This window comes from Salvelinus namaycush, chromosome 9 (assembly GCF_016432855.1).
Source record: "Salvelinus namaycush isolate Seneca chromosome 9, SaNama_1.0, whole genome shotgun sequence".
Lineage (NCBI taxonomy): Eukaryota > Metazoa > Chordata > Actinopteri > Salmoniformes > Salmonidae > Salvelinus > Salvelinus namaycush.
Genome location: NC_052315.1, coordinates 12,113,608 through 12,136,283, shown reverse-complemented (window position 1 = coordinate 12,136,283; position 22,676 = coordinate 12,113,608). Strand labels below are relative to the sequence as shown.

Sequence of the window (22,676 nt, the reverse complement as noted above, 5' to 3'; positions counted from 1 at the left end):
AGCCATTACCACGAGCCGGTCCTCCCCAATTAAGGTGCCACCAACCTCCTGGGACTGGGTTTATGAAATTTGGGACTCTCCATGGGAACGAGGGATTTTCTCCGACCCTCCTAGTCTACAGACACGCCCATCTGTTGCAGTTGAGCGTCCATAGCAACAACTCCATGGGGGGAAGTGTCTGACAGGAGTTTTGAAATAATTCCAGTGACACTAAAGTTCTTCAGTAAGGTTTTAGCTAGCTACTTTGCTCTCTCATGGACGCTAATATTTATAACAACGCTATGCAGAACAAAGTTGCTTGGAAGTGGCGAGTTATCGACTACATGCGAACATGCTAACGTTAATTGGGCTATTTTTGGCTAACGTTAGATAGCTCGCTATAATTAGTATTATTGTTTACATTTTCTAGCTAGCTAGCTAACGTTAGTTGAGGATGTCTGCATCCATAAAATCAAGCCCGTCACCTCCTGTCTTACCGAAACCAGAGGGCCGAAGGATAAAGTCAAGTCATTCTCTTGTATCGCCTGTGGAAGATCATGATAGAGGTAAACTATGGACAGACAGGTGTATGCGTGGTGTTTCTATCCTGCTTGTGAAGCTAGCTAGCTAGCTACACGGTGTGTGCTATGCGGGATCCTTCAGACGTCCCTGAAGGTGACATTTAAAATGGTTAAGATAGCACTGACCCTAGTTACACATAGCTTGCAACAGTAGCTGTGGCATAACATGTGCTCTCTCTCTATCATGTACCTATGAATTCCAATATTTCAGCTTTCAGACATTTTCCCTTACAATACAATACTTTGCAGAACACCTTTATAAATACATTTGATTGATTGACTTAATTGAGCATTATTTTGTATGTCTGTGTACTGTCTTCAGCCCTTTCAGAACTCCCTGAGCTGAAAGAGAAACAGGTGCCAGTGACAGATCGATCAAAGATGCAGCTTGTCCCGATGCAGAATGACTTGATCCCAGATGAGCTCCTGGCCACCCTCACCTCAACCATCTGTCCCCATGATAGGCTGGGACCCCCAAAGCTAACCAAGACCCCCAAAGACTTCAAGGTATGGTTTATGTATGGTAACTCTGGTCCAGGGCTTTAGTGCGGTTTGGTCCAGCATAGATGTCAAATGCCAGAGTCAAGTCTAACCAGATTCCTGCCACATTCTCAATGCGTGGTCCCAGGAAGTCAATACAGTGTTACTACATTGTTTGTAAGTAAATCGTTTTTTGTTTGTCTATGGTTGTTTATTGTTGGTTTAACTGCCTCCCTTAGGTCTATGGAATACGACACACGGACGCGGTTTGGCATCACCCAGTCGGACGCAAGAAATACAAATACTTTCTCGATCAACCAACGTCATTGACAGGAGCGGGCAGGTTTGACCAAAAATAATCCTTGTTGGGAATTTGCAATGCAAAAGCCATGGGGGACGGAGAGGGGGGACATGAGCTGCCATATCAGTGTATCTACATGTTTATAGAAAAATACAATACTCATTTTCTGTCTGTGATTGTTTTGTGTTGTGTGTTGGCTCAGGGACATCTCCTTTTTGTGTGATTCCATGGCCTCTCAGAGGGAGAGGATTCCCCTGCCACCCATGGCTGACAGGGGCACCACCCACACACAGGGCATTCAAAAGGAAAGTAGAGCCCGGACATACATGTAAAAACACAAATGGGCGCTTATATTTTGCATAGTCCGGTGCACCAGATTGGCGGAGGCTGCACATTTTAGACCATTCCATTGGTTCTAAAGTGAAATCTCTACGCACCGGGGCACCGGGAGATGCAAATGAGTGCACCCAAATGCCATTGCCTTTAAATGTGTGGCCATCGTCAATGAATTGATCTGATTCCAGACACAGTCATTACCAGACACAGTCTGTTCTGTGTGGTTTAACAGGCCCTTGTGTTGTTCTCCCCAGGACATGAGCCTTATGGAGAGCCTCATCCCAGAGGAATATCACATTGTGAAAAACAAAGGGGTTCAAGGACTGGAGTGCTATGACGAGTGAGTGAGGAGAATTCTACTGTGTGTTGTATTTTCCCCCTCTGCTTAATGATAATGTCCTCACCTTCTGACTTCTATTCCTCTCTCCCGTTTTAGTAAATTCACAGTACTGTTGGAGGACGACGAAAGGATGCTCAAAGTCTTTCCATCAATGTGAGTGAAAAAGTGATCATGTCAACTTGCAGTGTTCTGAATGACAATGGATCATGATGGGTGTAACAACATGGCAAATGTCTATAGCCGTAATCAGAGTTACAGGAAGTGCAGACTTTTGTTCTATCCCAGCACTAACACCTAATTCAGCTGATCAGGTTCTTTTTAAATTTTTAAAATATTTTTTATTTTTGAATTTTACCCCTTTTTTTCTCCCTAATTTCGTCATATCCAATTAGTTAGTCTTGTCTCATCGCTGCAACTCCCGTACAGACTCGGGAGGCGAAGGTCGAGAGCCATGCGTCCTCCGAAACACAACCCAACCAAGCCGCACTGCTTCTTGACACAACGCACATCCAACCCAGAAGCCAGCCGCACCAATGTGTCGGAGGAAACACTGTACACCTGGCGACCTGGTCAGCGTGCACTGCACCTGGCCCGCCACAGGAGTCGCTAGTGCGCAATGAGACAAGGATATCCCTGCCGGCCAAACCCTCCCTAACCCGGACGATGCTGGGCCAATTGTGCGTCGCCCCATGGACCTCCCGGTCGTGGCCGGCCTGATCAGGTTCTTGATCTGTACACACACTGTAGCTCTCACGACCAGGGTTGGTGACCACTGTTATGTATGTGTTTCTGTGCGTGTGTGTTTCTGTGCGTGTGTGTTTGTACGTGTGTGTTTGTGCGTGCGTGTGTGTGTGTTTGTGCTTGTGTGTTTGTACGTGCGTGTGTGTTTGTACGTGCGTGTGTGTGTGTGTGTGTGTGTCTGTGCGTGTGTTTGTGTGTTTGTACGTGTGTGTATACGTGTATCTGTGTGTGTGTATGCCACAGGAGGCCCAGCGGGCGGCTGGAGGCAGTGCAGCTGATGAAGGTGATGGATGAGATGTTGGACAGAGCAGGGGTCAACCAGGAGTACAGAGCGCTGACTGGACTGTCACAGGTAAACCAGGACACAGAGTCAATCCCAAATAGCACCCTATTCCCTAGGTAGTGCACTACTTTTGACCAGGGCCTATAAATCATGCACTATATAGGGAATAGGGTGCCATTTGGGATGCAAACAGTATCATGTTTATTCTACAGCTTTCTGTCTCTGACATTTTATCACATTTGTTGTCATGTTTATGACAACATGTAATGACGTACAGTTCAAATCAAGTGTGACCGAATTGGCATAGGTAACATATGTACGTTTCCTGAAGTGACATAATGTAGGTAATTGAACTGGATTGGACAGGACATTACCTTTGACTTAATTCAACCATTTTAGCTCATTTTGTTCTCTGTGCCTTGGTTGATGATATCGTTTGCGTTCCAAATGGCACCCTATTCCCTATAGTGTACACAGAGCCCTATGGGTCCCGGGTCAAAGTATTACCCTATGTAGTGAATAGTGTGCCATTTGAGACACACATCATCTCTGTGACCCCCTACCCAGATGCAAGGCCTTCTAGAGCTGGTGCGTGTGGAACAGAACATCTACAACATAGTGTTCCATGAGCTGATCAGACAGGTCAGTGTGGAGTGTGCTGAGAGAGGACAGCTCCTGGCTAAGCTCAGGTAAGTACAGGGGGGAGGGGACTCCATTAACCTTTTTCTCCAGTGTGCCCTTATGAATGCGATCCAGGATCCAGTTCAAACACTGAGTGTACAAAACATTAAGAACACCTGCTCTTTCCATGACATAGACTGACCAGGTGAATCCAGGTGAAAGCTATGATCCCTTATTGATGTCACTTGTTAAATCCACTTCAATCAGTGTAGATGAAGGGGAGGAGACGGTTTAAAGAAGGATTTTGAAGTCTTGAGAAAATTGAGACACGGATTGTGTATGTTTGCCATTCAGAGGGTGAATGGACAAGACAAAATATTTAAGTGCCTTTGAACGGAGTACGGCAGTAGGTGCCAAGCGCACCGGTTTGTGTCAAGAACTGCAACAAACACTGCTGGGTTTTTCACACTCAACAGTTTCCCGTGTGTATTAAAAATGGTCCACCACCCAAAGGACATCAAGCCAACTTGACAAAACTGTGGGAAGCATTAGAGTCAACATGGGCCAGCATCCCTGTGGAACACTTTCAACACCTTGTAGAGTCCATGCCCCGACAAATTGAGGCTGTTCTGAGTGTAAAAAGGAAGGGAGGGGGTGTAACTCAATATTAGGAAGGTATTCCTAATGTTTGGTATACTCAGTGTAGGTCTAACTGTGTCTCTCCTTGTGTGCTCCTGTGGTCCAGACAGAGATATGTGGCTCTGTTGGACCGTATCCCCAGGCAGCTGAAGGGTCTCCACACAGAGACACTGGCCCAGAGAGCTCTGGACCGCAGGCTCACAGAGGAGATCATCTGCTTCAGGAGCTCCATCTCTAAGCTCAACACGTGAGCCTGGGACTGTGTGTGTGTTGGGAGGGGGGGGGGGGGGGTGTTTGTGTGTGTCTGCAATTACAGAATCTATAATGATATATACAGTACATAATTTATACGATTTTTCCCCCCTTAGCTATGTATATGATTTTTGTCTGTGTGTTCTTGTGCGTGTGCACTTCAGAGAGCTGTGTAAGATGAAGGAGCATGACGAGTATGTGTCCAAGCAGGCTGAGAAAGCACAGCAGGAGCTGGCCAAGGCTCTGGAACAATCACAGAAGAACTCTGAGTAAGTGACTGATTGGCCATCATCATACCTGCTGCTGTGCATACTGTACACAGACGCTGTTTACTAAGTTTAATGTTTTTAGCTTTGCTTCTTGTCTTCTATCCCCTATCTGAACATGCTTTATGTCTCCTATCCTTCTACCCCTTATCTAAATTGTGCAAACTTTGCAAAGACGAAATCTCTGAAAATAATCTGGGATAATATGTACATAATATGTACACAAACGGCTAAATATGAAAAAGTAGGAACAACTCTTATCTACTGTACTGTAAACTGTACTTGGATGTATGACCTATGACCTCTATGTACCTGTGTCCTCAGTGTGGTGGGAGAGTACCATGGCCTGTATGAGATGCAGAGGAGGAGATTGGAGGGACAGGTGGCCAGACTGACGAACGAGAGAGACCTGTGGAGCAGAGTCACTTACAACTTGGCCCTCAAGGTCGGTCTCTGTCTGTCTGTCCGCCCGTCCGTTCCTCTGTCCTTCTCTCTTTGGTCCTCTGTCTGTCTGTCTCTGTCAGTCTGTCCGCCCGTCCGTTCCTACCACCTACAACCTGTCACTCAATGTCTGTCTGTCTGTCTGTCTGTCTGTCTGTCTGTCTGTCTGTCTGTCTGTCTGTCTGTCTTGCTGTCCTTTTGTCAGTATTTCTGTCTGTCTGTCTTTCTATCTATCTTGTCCGTCCGTCAGTCCTTGTCAGCCATTTTGTCGTAGCATTAGCAACATTAGGATATGTTGAAATACAATAGAATGCATAGCTAGGTTAGGACATACAGTACGAGTCAAAAGTTTAGACACACCTACTCATTCAAGGGTTTGTTTTTATTTTTACTCAAATAATAGTGAATACATCAAAACTATAAAATAACACATATGGAATCATGTAGTAACCAAAAAAGTGTTAAACAAATCAAAATATATTTTAGATTCTTCAAAGTAGTCACCCTTTGCCTTGATGACAGCTTTGCACACTCTTGGCATTCTCTCAACCAGCTTCATGAGGAATACTTTTCCAACAGTCTTGAAGGAGTTCCCACATATGCTGAGCACTTGTTGGCTGCTTTTCCTTCACTATGCGGTCCAACTCATCCCAAACCATCTCAATTGGGTTGAGGTCGGGTGGTTGTGGAGGCCAGGTCATCTGATGCAGCACCATCACTCTCCTTCTTGGTCAAATAGCCCTTACACAGCCTGGAGGTGTGTTTTGGGTCATTGTCCTGTTGAAAACAAATGATAGTCCCACTAAGTGCAAACCAGATGGTATGGCGTATCGCTGCAGAATGCTGTGGTAGCCATGCTGGTTAAGTGTGCCTTGAATTCTAAATAAATCACTGACAGTGTCACCAGCAAAGCACCATCACACCTCCTCCTCCATGCTTCACGGTGGGAACCACACTTGTGGAGTTCATCCATTCACCCACTCTACGTCTCACAAAAACACGGCGGTTGGAACCAAAAATCTCAAATTTGGACTGATCAGACCAAAGGACAGATTTCCACCAGTCTAATGTCCATTGCTTGTGTTTCTTGGCCCAAGCAAGTCTTCTTTTTATTGGTGTCCTTAAGTAGTGGTTTCTTTGCAGCAATTTGACCATGAAGGACCTGATTGATGCAATCTCCTCTGAACAGTTGATGTTGAGATGTATCTGTTACTTGAACTATGTGAAGCATTTATTTGGGCTGCAATCTGAGGTGCTCTAATGAACTTATCCTCTGCAGCAGTTCTTGAAATTTTCCGCATTGACTGACCTTCGTGTCTTACAGTAATGATGGACTGTCGTTTCTCTTTGCTTATTTGAACTGTTCTTGCCATAATATGTACTTGGTATTTTACCAAATAGGACTGTCTTCTGTATACCACCCCTACCTTGTCACAACACAACTGATTGGAAGGAAATAAATTCCCCAAATTAACTTTTAAGAAGGCACACCTGTTAATTGAAATGCATTCCAGGTGAGAGGTTGAGAGAATGCCAAGAGTGTGCAAAGCTGTCATCAAGGCAAAGGGTGGCTACTGTGTAGAATTTAAAATCTAAAATATATTTTTATTTGTTTAACACTTTTTTTTGGTTACTACATGATTCCATATGTGTAATTTCATAGTTTTGATGTCTTCACTATTATTGTACAATGTAGAAAATAGTAAAAATAAAGAAAAACCCTTGAATGAGTAGGTGTGTCCAAACTTTTGACTGGTACTGTAGATCTCAAAGTGAAGGGGAGGAGAGAAGGGAGCAGAACCGCAGACTTCTCTTGTCCTGATCCTAGTGTTAACTGGGGTTTATTCTTTTGGCACCAAACGGAAGAAACAGGGAGGAGCTACCAGGACATTTTAGTTTTCCGTTGCAAAATGTTTTGCTACGAAGTACCGTTATGAATACAACCCTATTTGCATATGTATCAGAGTTGTTGATATTGATTTGTTTCCTCCCAGGTGATCAAGTTGAACAACCTCCAGCTGGCCAGCAGGCTTCACGTCAGTGAGCAGACCTGGACCAAGACTGCTGAGCACTTTACACTCTTCCTGACCTCCAAGGTAAACTCCACACTGTCATAGGCCATTCACCGGGATGGGAATTCCTGCTTTTCTGAAATCCTCTATTATTGATACGGTATCCTATTTTTCTATGTTGTTCTGGTCTCATCCCTCATATACTGCCAAATTGACTGAATTGGAATAAAACAACTTCATACTGATGAAAATAATAATGATACATAAACAAACCTTGTATCTCGTAGGACACAGAAGACCTGAACCATATAATGCAGCTGACAGAGCAGTGGAAGGAGCAGCTGACGTCCTTCGTGCAGAGTCTGAGAGAGGCTGAGCATGGCCACTGTGAGGGGATAAGTAGCATACAGGCTGACATCGTCAAATGGCACACGTCCGTTGGCGCCAACATCAGGTAGCGTAGACATGCCCACTGGCACCTACTCATAGAGATGACTGTCAGCCTGTCACGGGAGCAGTTGTCATTGTTTTGTCTTCATATCATTGCGATGTTTGTTTGTTTTGTAGGAGCCCGGATCCGAAATTTGAGAAAGTTTCAGAAGAACAGCTTTATTCAGATTTGAAACAGTGGTCCAATGTAAGAATTTTTTTATGTTCCTGTTTTAATGTTGAGGTTTTTAACGCTTTCATATGTGTATCACCGGATATATTTTAGTACTAGACTGGAACAAAACCCTGCACACTCTGTGAGTCCTCAGGACCAGGATTGAAGAATACTGCTCCACTGTATGTCACTAGTGTAGCACCACTATAATACCCTTTTCACACTACTGAGTCAAACCGTGCTGAGCCAAGCTTAGCTGTACTGAGCTGGCCTGTTTATTTTATTTAACCTTTATTTAACTAGGCAAGTCAGTTAAGAACAGATATTTACAATGACGGCCTACCCAGGCCAAACCCAAACACGGACCATGCTAGGCCAATTGTGCGTTGCTCTATGGGACTCCCAATCACGGCCGGTTGTGATACAGCCTGGAATCGCACCAGAGTCTGTAGTGACGCCTCTAGCACTGAGATGCAGTCCCTTAGCCGCTGCGCCACTCGGGAGCTGCTGCTGTGTGTCAGGTATAACGGACAGTCCCACTGACATCTCCATCCTCTCCCCCATCCTCCAGGCGTTGACCATTCAGTGTGAGCGCTACGGGGGCGAAGACCTCCTCTCCTGCCAGGAGACCCTCAACATGCTGGGCCAGCTGCAGGAGGCCTGGGAGGAGGTGGGCCTCCGTCTCTTCAGGAGACACCCGGCCCCAGACGGCGAGCCCCCCAGGGGCCAGGAGGCCATGAGGGAGCTGGGCCTTGCCGTGTCGGAGCTTCACAAGCAGCTGGGCACACGCATCAACGGCGAGAGTGGTGAGCTTAGAAATGGAATGACCCATTGTCACAGAAAAGTTGATTAGAATTGGGATGCATGTTCTATAGATTGCATTTCTATGGCGGTGAGAGAGTGTGAGAGACGGACGCAGTCTGGAGGGAATATACAGCAGAACCCAGGAAACCGGAGCACGAGGGTAGAATTCTGGAGAACTATGTACTGGGTGTGCAGGGTTTTCTTCATCCCATCATGAACCCCCCCGGATTCAACAAATGTTGGTCCATACTGAAGAACCCTGATAATCCCATACATACCTGAATGTATCCCTTACCAACTGGTCTGTGTGGCCCTTTCAGGAATCCACAAGCAACTGATGTGTCTGGTTAGGGTGATGGAATTCTGGGCCACCCGACTGAAGGCCCTTGTTGGCCGCCCCGAGAAGCTGCCCCACTGTGATTGGCTGAAGCTGGAGAAGGCCCTGGGTAGCTGGATGTTGCTGGCGGAGGAGTCCTTGAAACACGTCCACAGCACCCAGCCTGAGAATGAGAGGGTCAAGCACAAACCACACGTCCAGTGAGTTCTCCTGGCCCCTCTTTGTACTCTATATGTTTGTCCCAAATGGCACAATATTCCCTGTATAGTACACTACTTTTGACCAGAGCCCGTTTGTTGCGAAGCTTCTTTTGTTTTTTGTCAAACAATTTGTGTCTATTCCAGGATCGAGATCAATGATGTTTTCAACACTCTCCGGGAGTTCATCTTGACCCAAGCCAACTTCTTTGACTGTGAGAACCGAAGGCTATGTGAGGAGGTACTGGAGACGGGCATAGCTGTCCTTGGATAGCAATTCCTTTACCTGCTATTGGAATGTGTGTACGTTTGATTTTATGGATGCATTCCAAATTGCACTCTATTCCCTTTATAGTGCACTGGTTTTGACCAGAGACCTTCTGGGAAGATATTGGATGCGTCCCAAATGACACCCTATTCCCTATATAGTGCACTACTGTTAGTGCACTATAAAAGGAATAGAGTACCCCTCCAGCCCCTACGTATTGTCTCTGGCCTGTGTTTCCAGGTGAACTCCATCCACACGGCTCTGACTCGCTGGATGGTGGACATGCTCCTCCAGATGGTCCCAGACCACTGTGACGCCCTGCCGGGGCTCAACACCACCGCCATCATGGAGGTCTCCCTGGAGCAACTAGAGGAAGACGCCAAGAACCTCTCAGAGAAACTGGACTACTTCTCCAAATATATCACCAGGTAAATATCAAATCAAACTTTATTTGTCACATGCTCCGAATAAGTGTAGACCTTACTGTGAAATGCTTACTTACCAGCCCTTAACCAACAGTGCAGTTCAAGAAAGAGTTAAGAAAATATTGACCAAATAAACTAAGGTAAAAATAATAATAATAATACATTTAAAAATAATAATAATAATAACAAAAAGTAACACAATAACATAACAATAACGCGGTTATATACAGGGGGTACTGGTACTGAGTCAGTGTGCAGGGGTACAGGTTAGTTGAGGTAATATGTACATGTAGGTAGGGGTGAAGTGACTATGCATAGATAATAAACAGCAAGTCGTAGCAGTGTACAAACAAATGGAGGGGGTACCGGTGGCCATTTGTTTAATTGTTCAGCAGTCTAATGGCTTGGGGGTAGAAGCTGTTAAGGTGCCTTTTGGTCCTAGACTTCGCGCTCTGGTACTGTTTGCCATGCGGTAGCAAAGAAAACAGTCTAACTTGGATGACTGGAGTCGCTGACAATTTTATGGGCTTTCCTCTGACACCGCCTGTTATATATGTCCTGGGTGGCAAGAAGCTTGGCCCCAGTGATGTACTGGGCCGTATGCACTACCATCTGTAGCACCTTACCGTCAGATGCCGAGCAGTTGCCATACCAGGCGGTGATGCAACCGATCAGGATGCTCTCGATGGTGCAGCTGTAGAACATTTTGAGGATCTGAGGACCCATGCCAAGTCTTTTCAGTCTCCTGAGGGGGAAAAGGTTTTGTCGTGCCCTCTTCATGACTGTCTTGGTGTGTTTGGACCATGATAGTTCGTTGGTGATTTGGAGACCAAGGAACTTGAAAATCTCCACCCGCTCCACAACAGCCCCGTTGATGTTATTAATGGGGGCCTGTTCGGCCTGCCTTTTCCTGTAGTCCACAATCAGCTCCTTTGTCTAGCTCACATTGAGGGAGAGGTTGTTGTCCTGGCACCACACTGCCAGTTCTCTATAGGCGTCTCATCGTTGTCGGTGATCAGGCCTACCACTGTTGTGTCGTCAGCAAACTTAATGATGGTGTTGGTGTCGTGTTTGGCCACACAGTCGTGGGTGAACAGGGAGTACAGGAGGGGACTAAGTACACACCCCTGAGGGGCCCCAGTGTTGAAGATCAGCGTGGCAGACGTGTTGTTGCCTACCCTTACCAACTGGGGGCGGCCCGTCAGGAATTCCAGGATCCAGTTGCAGAGGGAGGTGTTTAGTCTCATGGTCCTTACCTTACGTTTTTTTTTTCTTTCACGTGTTCCTTTTGTCCAGGTGGGAAAGGGCAGTGTTGCGTGTGATTGAGTGCGATATCTGTGGATCTGTTGGGGTGGTATGCGAATTGGAATGGGTCTTGGGTATCCGGGAGGATGCTGTTGAGGTGAGCCATGACCAGCCTTTCAAAGTACTTCATGGCTACCGACGTGAGTGCTATGGGGCGGTAATCATTTAGGCAGGTTACCTTCGCTCCCTTGGGCGCAGGGACTATGGTGGTCTGCTTGAAACATGTAGGTATTACAGACTCTGTCAGGGAGAGGTTGAAAATGTCAGTGAAGACACTTGCCAGTTGGTCCAGACATGCTTTGAGGACACGTCCGGGTAATCCATCTGGCCCGCGGCTTTGTGAATGTTGACCTGTTTAAAGGTCTTGCTCACATCGGCTACCGAGAGCGTTATCACATAGTCATCCAGAACAGCTGGTGCTCTCATGCATGCTTTAGTGTTGCTTGCCTCGAAGCGAGCATAAAAGGCATTTAGCTCATCTGGTAGGCTCTCGCTTGGTTTTCCCTTTGTAGTCCGTAATAGTTTTCAAGCCCTGCCACATCCGAAGAGCGTCAGAGCCGGTGTAGTAGGATTCAATCTTAATCCTGTATTGACGCTTTTCTTGTTTGATGGTTCGTCTGAGTGCATATCGGGATTTCTTATAAGCGTTCGGATTAGTGTCCCGCTCCTTGAAAGCGGCAGCTCTTTAACTCGATGTGGATGTTGCCTGTAATCCATGGCTTCTGGTTGGGATATCTACATACGGTCACTGTGGGGACGACGTCGTCGATGCACTTATTGATGAAGCCGATGACTGAGGTGGTATACTCCTCAATGCCATTTAGCAGAAGCTTTTATCTGACTTACAGTAGACTGACTTACAGTGCGTGCATACATTTTCGTGTGGGTGGCCCCAGAGGGAATCGAACTCACAATCCTGACATTGCAAGCGCCATGCTCTACCAACTGAGCCACACTGGATCGTAAAGTCTGAAAACCTAGCGATGAGTGGATCTTGGGGATTTCGGGTATAAGAAGATGGTTCACACTAACTCAGAGCTTTTTTTCTCTCTCTCTCTGTGCAGCTCTTGCCGGGCCATTGTGGAGGAGGAGATTCAGAGGAGCATGGCTCGGGATGACTCAGAGAATGAGCTTTCTGAGCTCAACAAACTGCAGGTACTCACTGACCCACACAAAGGCTTGCTGTGTAGAGCCTGCTAACATTCTCAATGTTTTGGAATCAAGGATGTGAATGCTAAACTTTGTGTGTTTGTGCGCGTGTGTTTATGCGTGTATGTGTGTGTGTGTATGTGTGCACGTTCACGCTGCTCAGAGGGAATGTGGCGAGTGGATGGAGTCCTGTCGGATCCTGCTGTCCGACAAGAAGGGCAGTCCCGTGGAGCTGCGCGTCACACTGAATTTGGTCCACCGTTCTTTTACGGAACTCCTTCCCTCTGCGATGCACAGCATGGAATCTCTGGTGAGCCTGTCATAATCCTTTACTGTGATCCCTCCCTACCCTGCAGTTAGCCACCTGATGTGTGAATACCATCCCACTGGGCACTGACATCAGTTTAATTTCTAGTTTTGATTTACATTTGATTGAAATGTCAACTAGCTCGCAATTGCTATCTAATTTGTCCTGGGATATAAACATTGAGTTGTTATTTTACCTGAAATGCACAAGGTCCTCTACTCCACCAATTAATGCACACATAAAACGGTCAACCGAATCATTTCTAGTCATCTCTCATCCTTCCAGGCTTTTTCTTCTCCTGACTTTATATTGCGATTGGCAACTTTCATAAATTAAGTGCATTACCGCCACTGACCTTGTTCGTCTTCAGTCACTCACGTGGGTATAACCAATGAGGAGATGGCACATGGGTACCTGCTTCTATAAACCAATGAGGAGATGGGAGAGGCAGGACTGATCTGTGTCAGAAATAGAACTGACTTCTATTTTAGCCTTTGGCAACGCAGACGCTCGTTGGTGCGCGCGAGCAGTGTGGGTGCAATAATTGAATAATATAGATTTCTAATTTATTTTGCAACGCTCAGAGTCAGTAGAAAGGCCTCTTTAGTGTCCTAAGTTTTCATAACTGTGACCTTAATTGCCTACCGTCTGTAAGCTGTTAGTGTTTTAATGACCGTTCCACAGGTGCGTGTTCATACATTGTTTATGGTTCATTGAACAAGCATGAGAAACAGTGTTTCAACCCTTTACAATGAAGATCTGTGAAGTTATTTGGATTTTTACGTATTATCTTTGAAAGACAGGGTCCTGAAAAAGGCAGTTTATTTTATTGCTGCGTTTATAATTACATCACCTACTTTCCTTAGATGAACCTACCGGCAGTTGTTCCACTAGAAGCTTTGGATGAAGAAGAGGAGCCGAACAAGAAGAGTCCAATGGAATTCATTGAGGTCGTACACATGATGAGCTAACACCTGCAGTAGCTACACCAAAAAATACTACTAAAACACATTTTGAAACAAAACTGGCCATGTCCTATTCCAATACCTGAGAGGTGTTCAACAAGTAATCCTAATCCAAATCATTGAAATTACCTGACTCTGTATATGTATATAGCCTCGTTATTTTATTGTGTTACTTTTTATTTTTTTACTTTAGTTTATTTAGTAAATATTTTCTTAACTTTATTTCTTAAACTGCATTGTTGGTTAAGGGCTTATAAGTAAGCATTTCACGGTAAGGTCTACACCTGTTATATTTGGCTATGTGACAAATAACATTTGATTTGATTTGCAAGTGACTTGTTTTTATACAGCTCCGGGGTGAGATCTAGAATGAGCTTCCCATCCCCCAATCATAATCTTTACCATTAATGGGGAAATGCTAAACGGACCCTAGTTCTATTAGCAACTTCGCCCTTCACATATTTTCACTCACGTTTTAATATTGTCCAGAGAGCCAGAGGTTAGATGTCTCATCGACTGCAGTTTTGGAATTGTTCTGCAATACCTATTTTTGACCTGCAGGTGGAGGCAGAGTACCCAGAAGAGGCCATGGAGTGCTCACTGGCCGGCTCTATTATGAAGCTGATAGGCCATGATGGTAACATCATTGAGCGAACCCTGGGGGAGGATACTATTCAGCTGGATGGGGTCAGTACATGGTGCTGTGTGTTTTACCAGTATATCATTTCATTATGAAAACATTGTTGTAGAAAGACAGACATTCAGATCCAATGTCCAAATCTTCTTTGTTTGGCCCTCGGCAGACTGAAGACATGGTTGCCCGTCCACACACACCTAACGGTCAGAGAGCCTTTGATGCCCTGGCCACAGTAGGGGTTCTGCAGCACGAGTTACTGTAAGTTATTTGTCATTCATGAGCGGCCACACTATCTAAAGTGCTTCACTTTATTTTTCTGTCCTACAAGGGCCATCTTGCCTGTGTGCTTTTTTGATTTTGTGTGCATGTTTGTCTCTGTCTGTCTGTACCTGCCTGTCTGTCTGTGTCTGTCTGTGCTTGTCTGTCAGTGGGGTTGAGGCTCGTGTCCAGCGAGCAGAGGAGCGGGCCTTAAAGGCAGAGGAGGCCCTCCAGGCTGCGCTGGAGAAGATCCAAGATCTGGAGAGACAGCTACAGGGCAGGCCCAGTCTGGAGGCCAAAGGTAGGTCAACACCATAACACACCTCTGTGATAGGTCAACACCATAACACACCTCTGTGATAGGTCAACACCGTAACACACCTCTGTGATAGATCAACACCGTAACACACCTCTGTGATAGATCAACACGTAACACACCTCTGTGATAGATCAACACCGTAACACACCTCTGTGATAGATCAACACGTAACACACCTCTGTGATAGATCAACACCGTAACACACCTCTGTCATAGGTCAACACCGTAACACACCTCTGTGATAGGACAACACGTAACACACCTCTGTGATAGGTCAACAGCGTAACACACCTCTGTGATAGATCAACACCGTAACACACCTCTGTGATAGGACAACAGCGTAACACACCGCTGTGATAGGTCAACACACCTCTGTGATAGGTCAACAGCGTAACACACCTCTGTGATAGGACAACAGCGTAACACACCTCTGTGATAGGTCAACAGCGTAACACACCGCTGTGATAGGTCAACACAGTGCTGTGATAGGTCAACAGCGTAACACACCGCTGTGATAGGTCAACACCATAACACACCTCTGTGACAGGTCAACACACTGCTGTGATAGGACAACAACTTAACACCGCTGTGATAGGTCATCACCATAACACCCCTTCAGTGATAGGTCAAAACTGTTGGATTTGGGTTTTGGACACTCATCCATACAATTTGCATTACAGTGAGCAAGCAGTCTGTGGCAGCGTCTCCCAAGTCAAAGGTGTCCAGCCCTGAACCCAAACCAGTGAGTCAGAAGCCTGAGCCTAGCCCCAGACAAACCAAGCCCAAGAAACGCTGAACCCTGAAAACAGTACTGTAGCTTCAGATGTAATGTGAAACTCTGCTCCTCTGAAGATCCAACCACTTTGTATTTGACAAACGAATAAACACAACGTGATGTATTGTATGACTCGGCGTTCAACAGTGTTTAATCAGTTGCCTTTTTTTGGGTTGTTCTGTAATTTACATGCTATTTGTTAAGCAATCATGTCCTTACAACAAGGTTATGTGACATATGGTTCCCTCTATAGTCATGTTTATACTATATGGTTCCCTCTATAGTCATGTTTATACTATATGGTTCCCTCTATAGTCATGTTTATACTATATGGTTCCCTCTATAGTCATGTTTATACTATATGGTTCCCTCTATAGTCATGTTTATACTATATGGTTCCCTCTAGTCATGTTTATACTATATGGTTCCCTCTATAGTCATGTTTATACTATATGGTTCCCTCTAGTCATGTTCATACTATATGGTTCCCTCTAGTCATGTTTATACTATATGGTTCCCTCTAGTCATGTTTATACTATATGGTTCCCTCTAGTCATGTTCATACTATATGGTTCCCTCTATAGTCATGTTTATACTATATGGTTCCCTCTATAGTCATGTTTATACTATATGGTTCCCTCTATAGTCATGTTTATACTATATGGTTCCCTCTATAGTCATGTTTATACTATATGGTTCCCTCTAGTCATGTTCATACTATATGGTTCCCTCTAGTCATGTTCATACTATATGGTTCCCTCTAGTCATGTTTATACTATATGGTTCCCTCTATAGTCATGTTTATACTATATGGTTCCCTCTAGTCATGTTCATACTATATGGTTCCCTCTAGTCATGTTTATACTATATGGTTCCCTCTATAGTCATGTTTATACTATATGGTTCCCTCTAGTCATGTTCATACTATATGGTTCCCTCTAGTCATGTTTATACTATATGGTTCCCTCTAGTCATGTTCATACTATATGGTTCCCTCTAGTCATGTTTATACTATATGGTTCCCTCTATAGTCATGTTTATACTATATGGTTCCCTCTAGTCATGTTTATACTATATGGTTCCCTCTAGTCATGTTCATACTATATGGTTCCCTCTAGTCATGTTCATACTATATGGTTCCCTCTAGTCATGTTCATACTATATGGTTCCCTCTAGTCATGTTCATACTATATGGTTCCCTCTAGTCATGTTTATACTATATGGTTCCCTCTAGTCATGTTTATACTATATGGTTCCCTCTAGTCATGTTCATAATATATGGTTCCCTCTAGTCATGTTTATACTATATGGTTCCCTCTAGTCATGTTTATACTATATGGTTCCCTCTAGTCATGTTTATACTATATGGTTCCCTCTAGTCATGTTTATACTATATGGTTCCCTCTAGTCATGTTCATACTATATGGTTCCCTCTAGTCATGTTTATACTATATGGTTCTCTATAGTCATGTTTATACTATATGGTTCCCTCTAGTCATGTTCATACTATATGGTTCCCTCTATAGTCATGTTTATACTATATGGTTCCCTCTATAGTCATGTTTATACTATATGGTTCCCTCTAGTCATGTTTATACTATATGGTTCCCTCTAGTCATGTTCATACTATATGGTTCCCTCTAGTCATGTTTATACTATATGGTTCCCTCTAGTCATGTTCATACTATATGGTTCCCTCTAGTCATGTTTATACTATATGGTTCCCTCTAGTCATGTTTATACTATATGGTTCCCTCTAGTCATGTTTATACTATATGGTTCCCTCTAGTCATGTTCATACTATATGGTTCCCTCTAGTCATGTTTATACTATATGGTTCCCTCTAGTTATGTTCATACTATATGGTTCCTTTTTAATAATAATATCAATATCATTTATTTATTATGGACCCTATTTACCCTCATATTACCCTGTCTGACTTAGCTGGTTTGCAGTGTGTCATCAGTATGTTGAATGAATCATACAATAAAAACATATTTCTACTGATTTATATTTATTTACAGAGAACCCCCCCCAAAACAGTTATATTTTCACACTTCTTCAAACTGATATGAAGGGTGTATCTCAATCTTTAATGGTGTCCTCTCCTTGCTTCCTTCCCTTCATCAGCACTGATATGAAACAACGAGTGGCAAAATCAGGTTCCCTGGGACCAACCACGCAGCTGTTGCATCTGAATTAAGACGCTTCCCTTTGTCTGTCTACTTACTACATCATGGGCCATCTGTCTTTCTCTTTGGTCTCTCCTGTCAGAATGGGATTGGCTGGAGCTGGGGTGGTTAAGCATCAGGGGGCAGGTCAGAGGGGATGGTGAGGGTGTGTAGCAGGAGGTGGATGGTGGCGGCGGTGGGGGGAACCAGAGAGGGAGTCCAGGGAAGACTTCAGTGTCACAGGCTGCCTTCTCTCCCGCTGCAACAATCACCTACAGGACAGGGAGGAGGGGAGGCAAGGCCTGCAAGTTGGCAATGCTTGCTGTTTGGCTTTTTATGTTTATCATTCTGACATACGTTGATGTCGACACACACACCTCTTTTATTACGTACTTTTATTTGGGCTGGTCTCAGCCTCTACAGCTAGACTATGCTGCAGCTCAATGGGGAGACAAAGGTCCTCTCTGAAATGAACACGGTGTAGCGGTGGGGGGCTGGCCAGCAAGTGACTAGAGTGAGAAGTAACACAAGCGTAGACCAAAATTGACCTTTCTCCTGGAAAACGCCACAGTGCCGGATAACAATAAAACCAAAACCTAGCTCTTCCTTGAGCCTTTCTACACGGGTCTTCCGGTCCCTCTCTGCTACCAGACAGCTAAGCTGTTTACTGGCGTATCCAACAAAAGAAAACAGAAATTCAACAGGCTTAAACCTTACTGGGGTCAGGTCTAGGGCCAAATAACATCTGGTAGGTTCCTGTACAGTTGGGTTCAAGATCCCTCCCAGCGTTGAAGGGCTTTGTATGTCAGCTCTTGCTGCTCCAGACCAAAAATAGATCTGGCTAAAGCCAGGTAAAAAATAAATAAAAAACACCACCCAACTTCCAAGCTAATTATATTCAGGTGTGTGTAATTAGGCTCTTACCCTTCCGGGCCTACCTCTCTTCTGGCCAGCTGATGTCGCCAACGAGCAGGAATAGAACGGTCTTCACACACCCACCCTTTCAGTCCATCACAATGGTGAAATGCGCACACAGTGGACACACACGTTTTTGGAAATTCCAACATGTACCTGCTCCATTCACAGAATGTTTTACGACACCAGCCTTTGAAAATGAAATGAGTCGTTGCGTTGTTTTGTTCAGGAAATGTTACAAATGCCCGTTTGTAATCTGTCATTGATGATGAGTCTTACATTTCTGCTCTGTCCATCTTGATCCCACATTGGCAAGCTACAGAATCAAAAGCCACATGTAGATATAAAAGGCAGCATGATTCACTCTAGTGTTGAGAATATATACCACCACCCATTCACTCAAGTTCTTGGACACTCCATGTGATTCACACATCAGTGAGCCTGCTCACTACCAAATTCCATGAACAACCAAGGTCAATATCAAATGTCAATATCACACATAGGTTTAAATACTATTTGAAATCATTTAAAATACATTATCTGTGCATGATTTAGCTTGCCTGGCTTAATGGACCAATTGAATAGTTCAAACTGTAAACCCCACCTATCTGGCACTCTAGTTAGGTTAGACTGAGCAAACAGTATTTGAACAATTTTAAATAGTATCTGATCCCAGGTCTGGAAAATATACAGACCCGTATCAAAGAGTGAACTGTAGGTTAGGTACCTGGATCTTCTGGGCGAGCCTCTTCCTGCCCAGAAGGATGTGGGTGAAGTTGTGGTGGGCTAGAATGGGGCAGCAGGTAGCCTAGCGGTTAAGAGTGTTAGGCCATTAACCGATAGGTTGCTGGTTTGAATCCCCGAGCCGACTAGGTGATGGTGCCTTTGAGCAAGGCACTTAAATGTAAACATCTCTGTCTGTCACCTGCAGCACAGCACTCACACTTGACAGGGCAGTACAGCATAGAACCATGTTCTCTATTCAGTAATTATAACATTCAGTGCTCACCAGATCCTTGGTTACCACCTGGAAAAGATTCATGCTCAGAGAAAATTATATTTGAATATTTGATGTAGTTTGTGTTTCTCTGTAGAGCTGTCAGAGGAGTTTCCGTACTGTGACCAATTGGATAACAATTGAGAATTTTTGGACGGATGTCCACTTTCTAAAAAACATAGAGGAGTGGGAGGTAGAAAAGTAGGCCTTGGTCCCGGAAGCAGTAGATAGAGATTGTAGAGGTACTGACATACTGTGTAGTGTACAGTATAATGAACATATGGACAATGGAGGTTGTTCACAAGACTTGTGCTGTGGTAAATCTTACCAGTTGCCTTTTCAAATCCATTTTAAACTCATTTGAGAAATTCAGAGAGATTTGTTTGATGCATGTCTCATCTAGCCTAAGACAATTCTTCCATGTTTGAAAAAAAATGTGTCATTGCGTTTTCCTGTGTCACCATTTTACGAGTAGCCCGCAAGGTGTGTCCCTAAGACAATCCAATTATTCGTAGAAACTATGAATGACTCGTTCAATGAGTCATCAAATAATATTATAATAACAAGTCCCCTGGGTCTCCCTTGCAGTAAGTGACCCTATCTGAAGATCACAGCTCTCTCATGCTCCCTCACAACCTGTCAATCAACACAGTGGCTAGCTGTCAATCAATACTTGCCGTATCGGAATGACACACAGAGAAAGACAGCCCACTGTGTTTGTCAATGTAAAATACAAAGAACCAAACACCTTCTTACTCCAAAGTTTATATTATTCTTAAAAAATACATGGGGTTCTGAATCCTTGTAAATGTAGTCATTCACAAAATATTACATTTCAATGATACAATACAATTATATACTTACAAAGTACAATAAGGAAATCTACCAATTGATGAGTGCTGTTCAACACAATGTGGAAAATAGTCAAACCCAGAAATATTTTAAGCTGAACTATTGCCTGAAACATTTTTATACAGTCAACGTCAAGGTTTGTAATGTACTGTACATCCTGTGTGTAATAAGTGTTGTTTGTCTACAGTAAGGGAAGGTGGAAAATGCTTACCTTCACACAGAACCAGTTGGAGATGACATCATGAAATAGCGACTCACACACTCCAAGACTCCACGACTTCAAGCCTGGTGGCGACAAATAACATTCAGACTTACAGTACATTGACTTACTGCACAGAACATTCAGACCTACTGCACAGTACATTCAGACCTACTGCACAGTACATTCAGACCTACTGCACAGTACATTCAGACCTACTGCACAGTACATTCAGACCTACTGCACAGTACATTCAGACCTACTGCACAGTACATTCAGACTTACTACACAGTACATTCAGACATACTGCACAGTACATTCAGACCTACTGCACAGTACATTCAGACCTACTGCACAGTACATTCAGACCTACTGCACAGTACATTCAGACCTACTGCACAGTACATTCAGACTTACTACACAGTACATTCAGACATACTGCACAGTACATTCAGATTTACTGCACAAAACATTCAGACATACTGCACAGTACATTCAGATTTACTTCACAGTACATTGACTTACAGTACACTGCATTCAGACGTACTGTACAGTAACAGTAAACTAAGGTCCTTTCAAATAAATTATAATTTAAAATAAAAAAATAGGGCCCTTATTCACAAAGTGTCTCAGAGTAGGAGTGCTCATTTAGGATCAGCTCCTCCCTCTTATTCATTAGGATTTCTAAACTGATCCTAGTCAGCACTCTCACTCTGGCACACTTTGTGAATAAGGGCCCAGTATATTTAAGCAATAAGGCCTAAGGGGGTGTGGTGTATGGCCAATATACCACGGCTAAGGGCTGTTCCTATGTGCCTGGATACACCACAAACCCCCGAGGTGCCTAATTGTTATTATAAACTGGTTACCAACATAATTAGAGCAGTATAAATACATATTTTGTCATACCCGTAGTATACGGTCTGATATACCATGGCTGTCAGCCAATCAGTATTCAGCACTCGAACCAACCAGTTTATAATGACATTTAAGATATTGATAACATGTCTCACCTTCCTCCTCCTGCCATTCACTCTCTATTAAGGCCATAAGCTCTTTGTTCTCCTCTCCGCTCACGTTCTCTCTCGCGCTATGCCGTCCACAACAGTTGAGGTGGACTTGACTGGCTTGTCTTCTATCTCTTCCTCTCCCTTGGTCTCCTGGGTAATCCCTCTTTGGCACTACTTTCCTCATGTTCCTCAGGGAGCCTCACTGTCTTGGTGCCCCTGTGACGGCGGCCCCTGAAAGTCGGGGACCCAGAATGTTCTCTCTTCGCCATCTTCCATGCCCGCGGAAAGGGGAAGCTGACTCCAGGTGTTTCTCCATCCCTCTTGGCATGTCTGTAGCTGGTGAGAAGTGTGCAACCCAAAGCTTGTTGCTAGTTGGTTTGCTGTTTGAGTGGCTGTCTTGGTTTCAACGGCCCTCCCTTCCTCAGTTGCGATCACCTATAGGACAGGGAGGAAGCCTTTGTCAAGGGCTGCTAGTTTGAAATATAAGTTGTAATTTTTGTTTTGTTTACATGATCATACCCAGTCATGTGAGGAATATCATTGGAGAAAGGGTTACTTTGCAGATCTTTGTGCTTGGGTCGGGGAGTCACTGTTGGGAATGTGCAGACTCAGATGTTTGTCTTTTCCAAAAAGGTGTTGGTTTTTAGTACAGGAAAGACACACATCCTCCCAGACACAATTTAATTAAACTGTAAATTAAGTATTTGACCTACATTTCCCCTGCTGTAATGAATTCTCGTCAAGGCCCTCACCTAGGCCAAGAAACAAAGTATTTTAGTTTATTAGAAATGATTAGATTTGATGAACAAATGATTGAATAGTCTGTCATTCATATGTCTTATTATTGTTCATTAATATTAGGCTATTAATTATGGCTCCGTTGTTTCAGCTTTTGAAATAATTAAGTGTT

General features: G+C 44.2%; 1 protein-coding gene across 1 annotated transcript; it reads left to right on the top strand.

Moving 5' to 3' along the window:
• The first annotated feature begins 331 nt into the window (after nucleotides 1–331).
• On the top strand, nucleotides 332–15,759 carry axdnd1 (axonemal dynein light chain domain containing 1). The gene is made up of 25 exons (XM_039001249.1): nucleotides 332–339; nucleotides 851–1,067; nucleotides 1,280–1,383; nucleotides 1,544–1,642; nucleotides 1,928–2,017; nucleotides 2,114–2,170; nucleotides 3,002–3,110; nucleotides 3,609–3,730; nucleotides 4,408–4,548; nucleotides 4,718–4,822; nucleotides 5,144–5,264; nucleotides 7,255–7,356; nucleotides 7,560–7,726; nucleotides 7,840–7,909; nucleotides 8,448–8,682; nucleotides 9,001–9,217; nucleotides 9,362–9,455; nucleotides 9,723–9,910; nucleotides 12,277–12,367; nucleotides 12,525–12,671; nucleotides 13,535–13,621; nucleotides 14,195–14,320; nucleotides 14,437–14,528; nucleotides 14,699–14,829; nucleotides 15,528–15,759. Exons 1-25 carry the CDS (start codon nucleotides 332–334, stop codon nucleotides 15,641–15,643), a joined length of 3,036 nt encoding a protein of 1,011 aa, XP_038857177.1. The 3' UTR covers nucleotides 15,644–15,759.
• The last annotated feature ends 6,917 nt before the right edge of the window (nucleotides 15,760–22,676 follow it).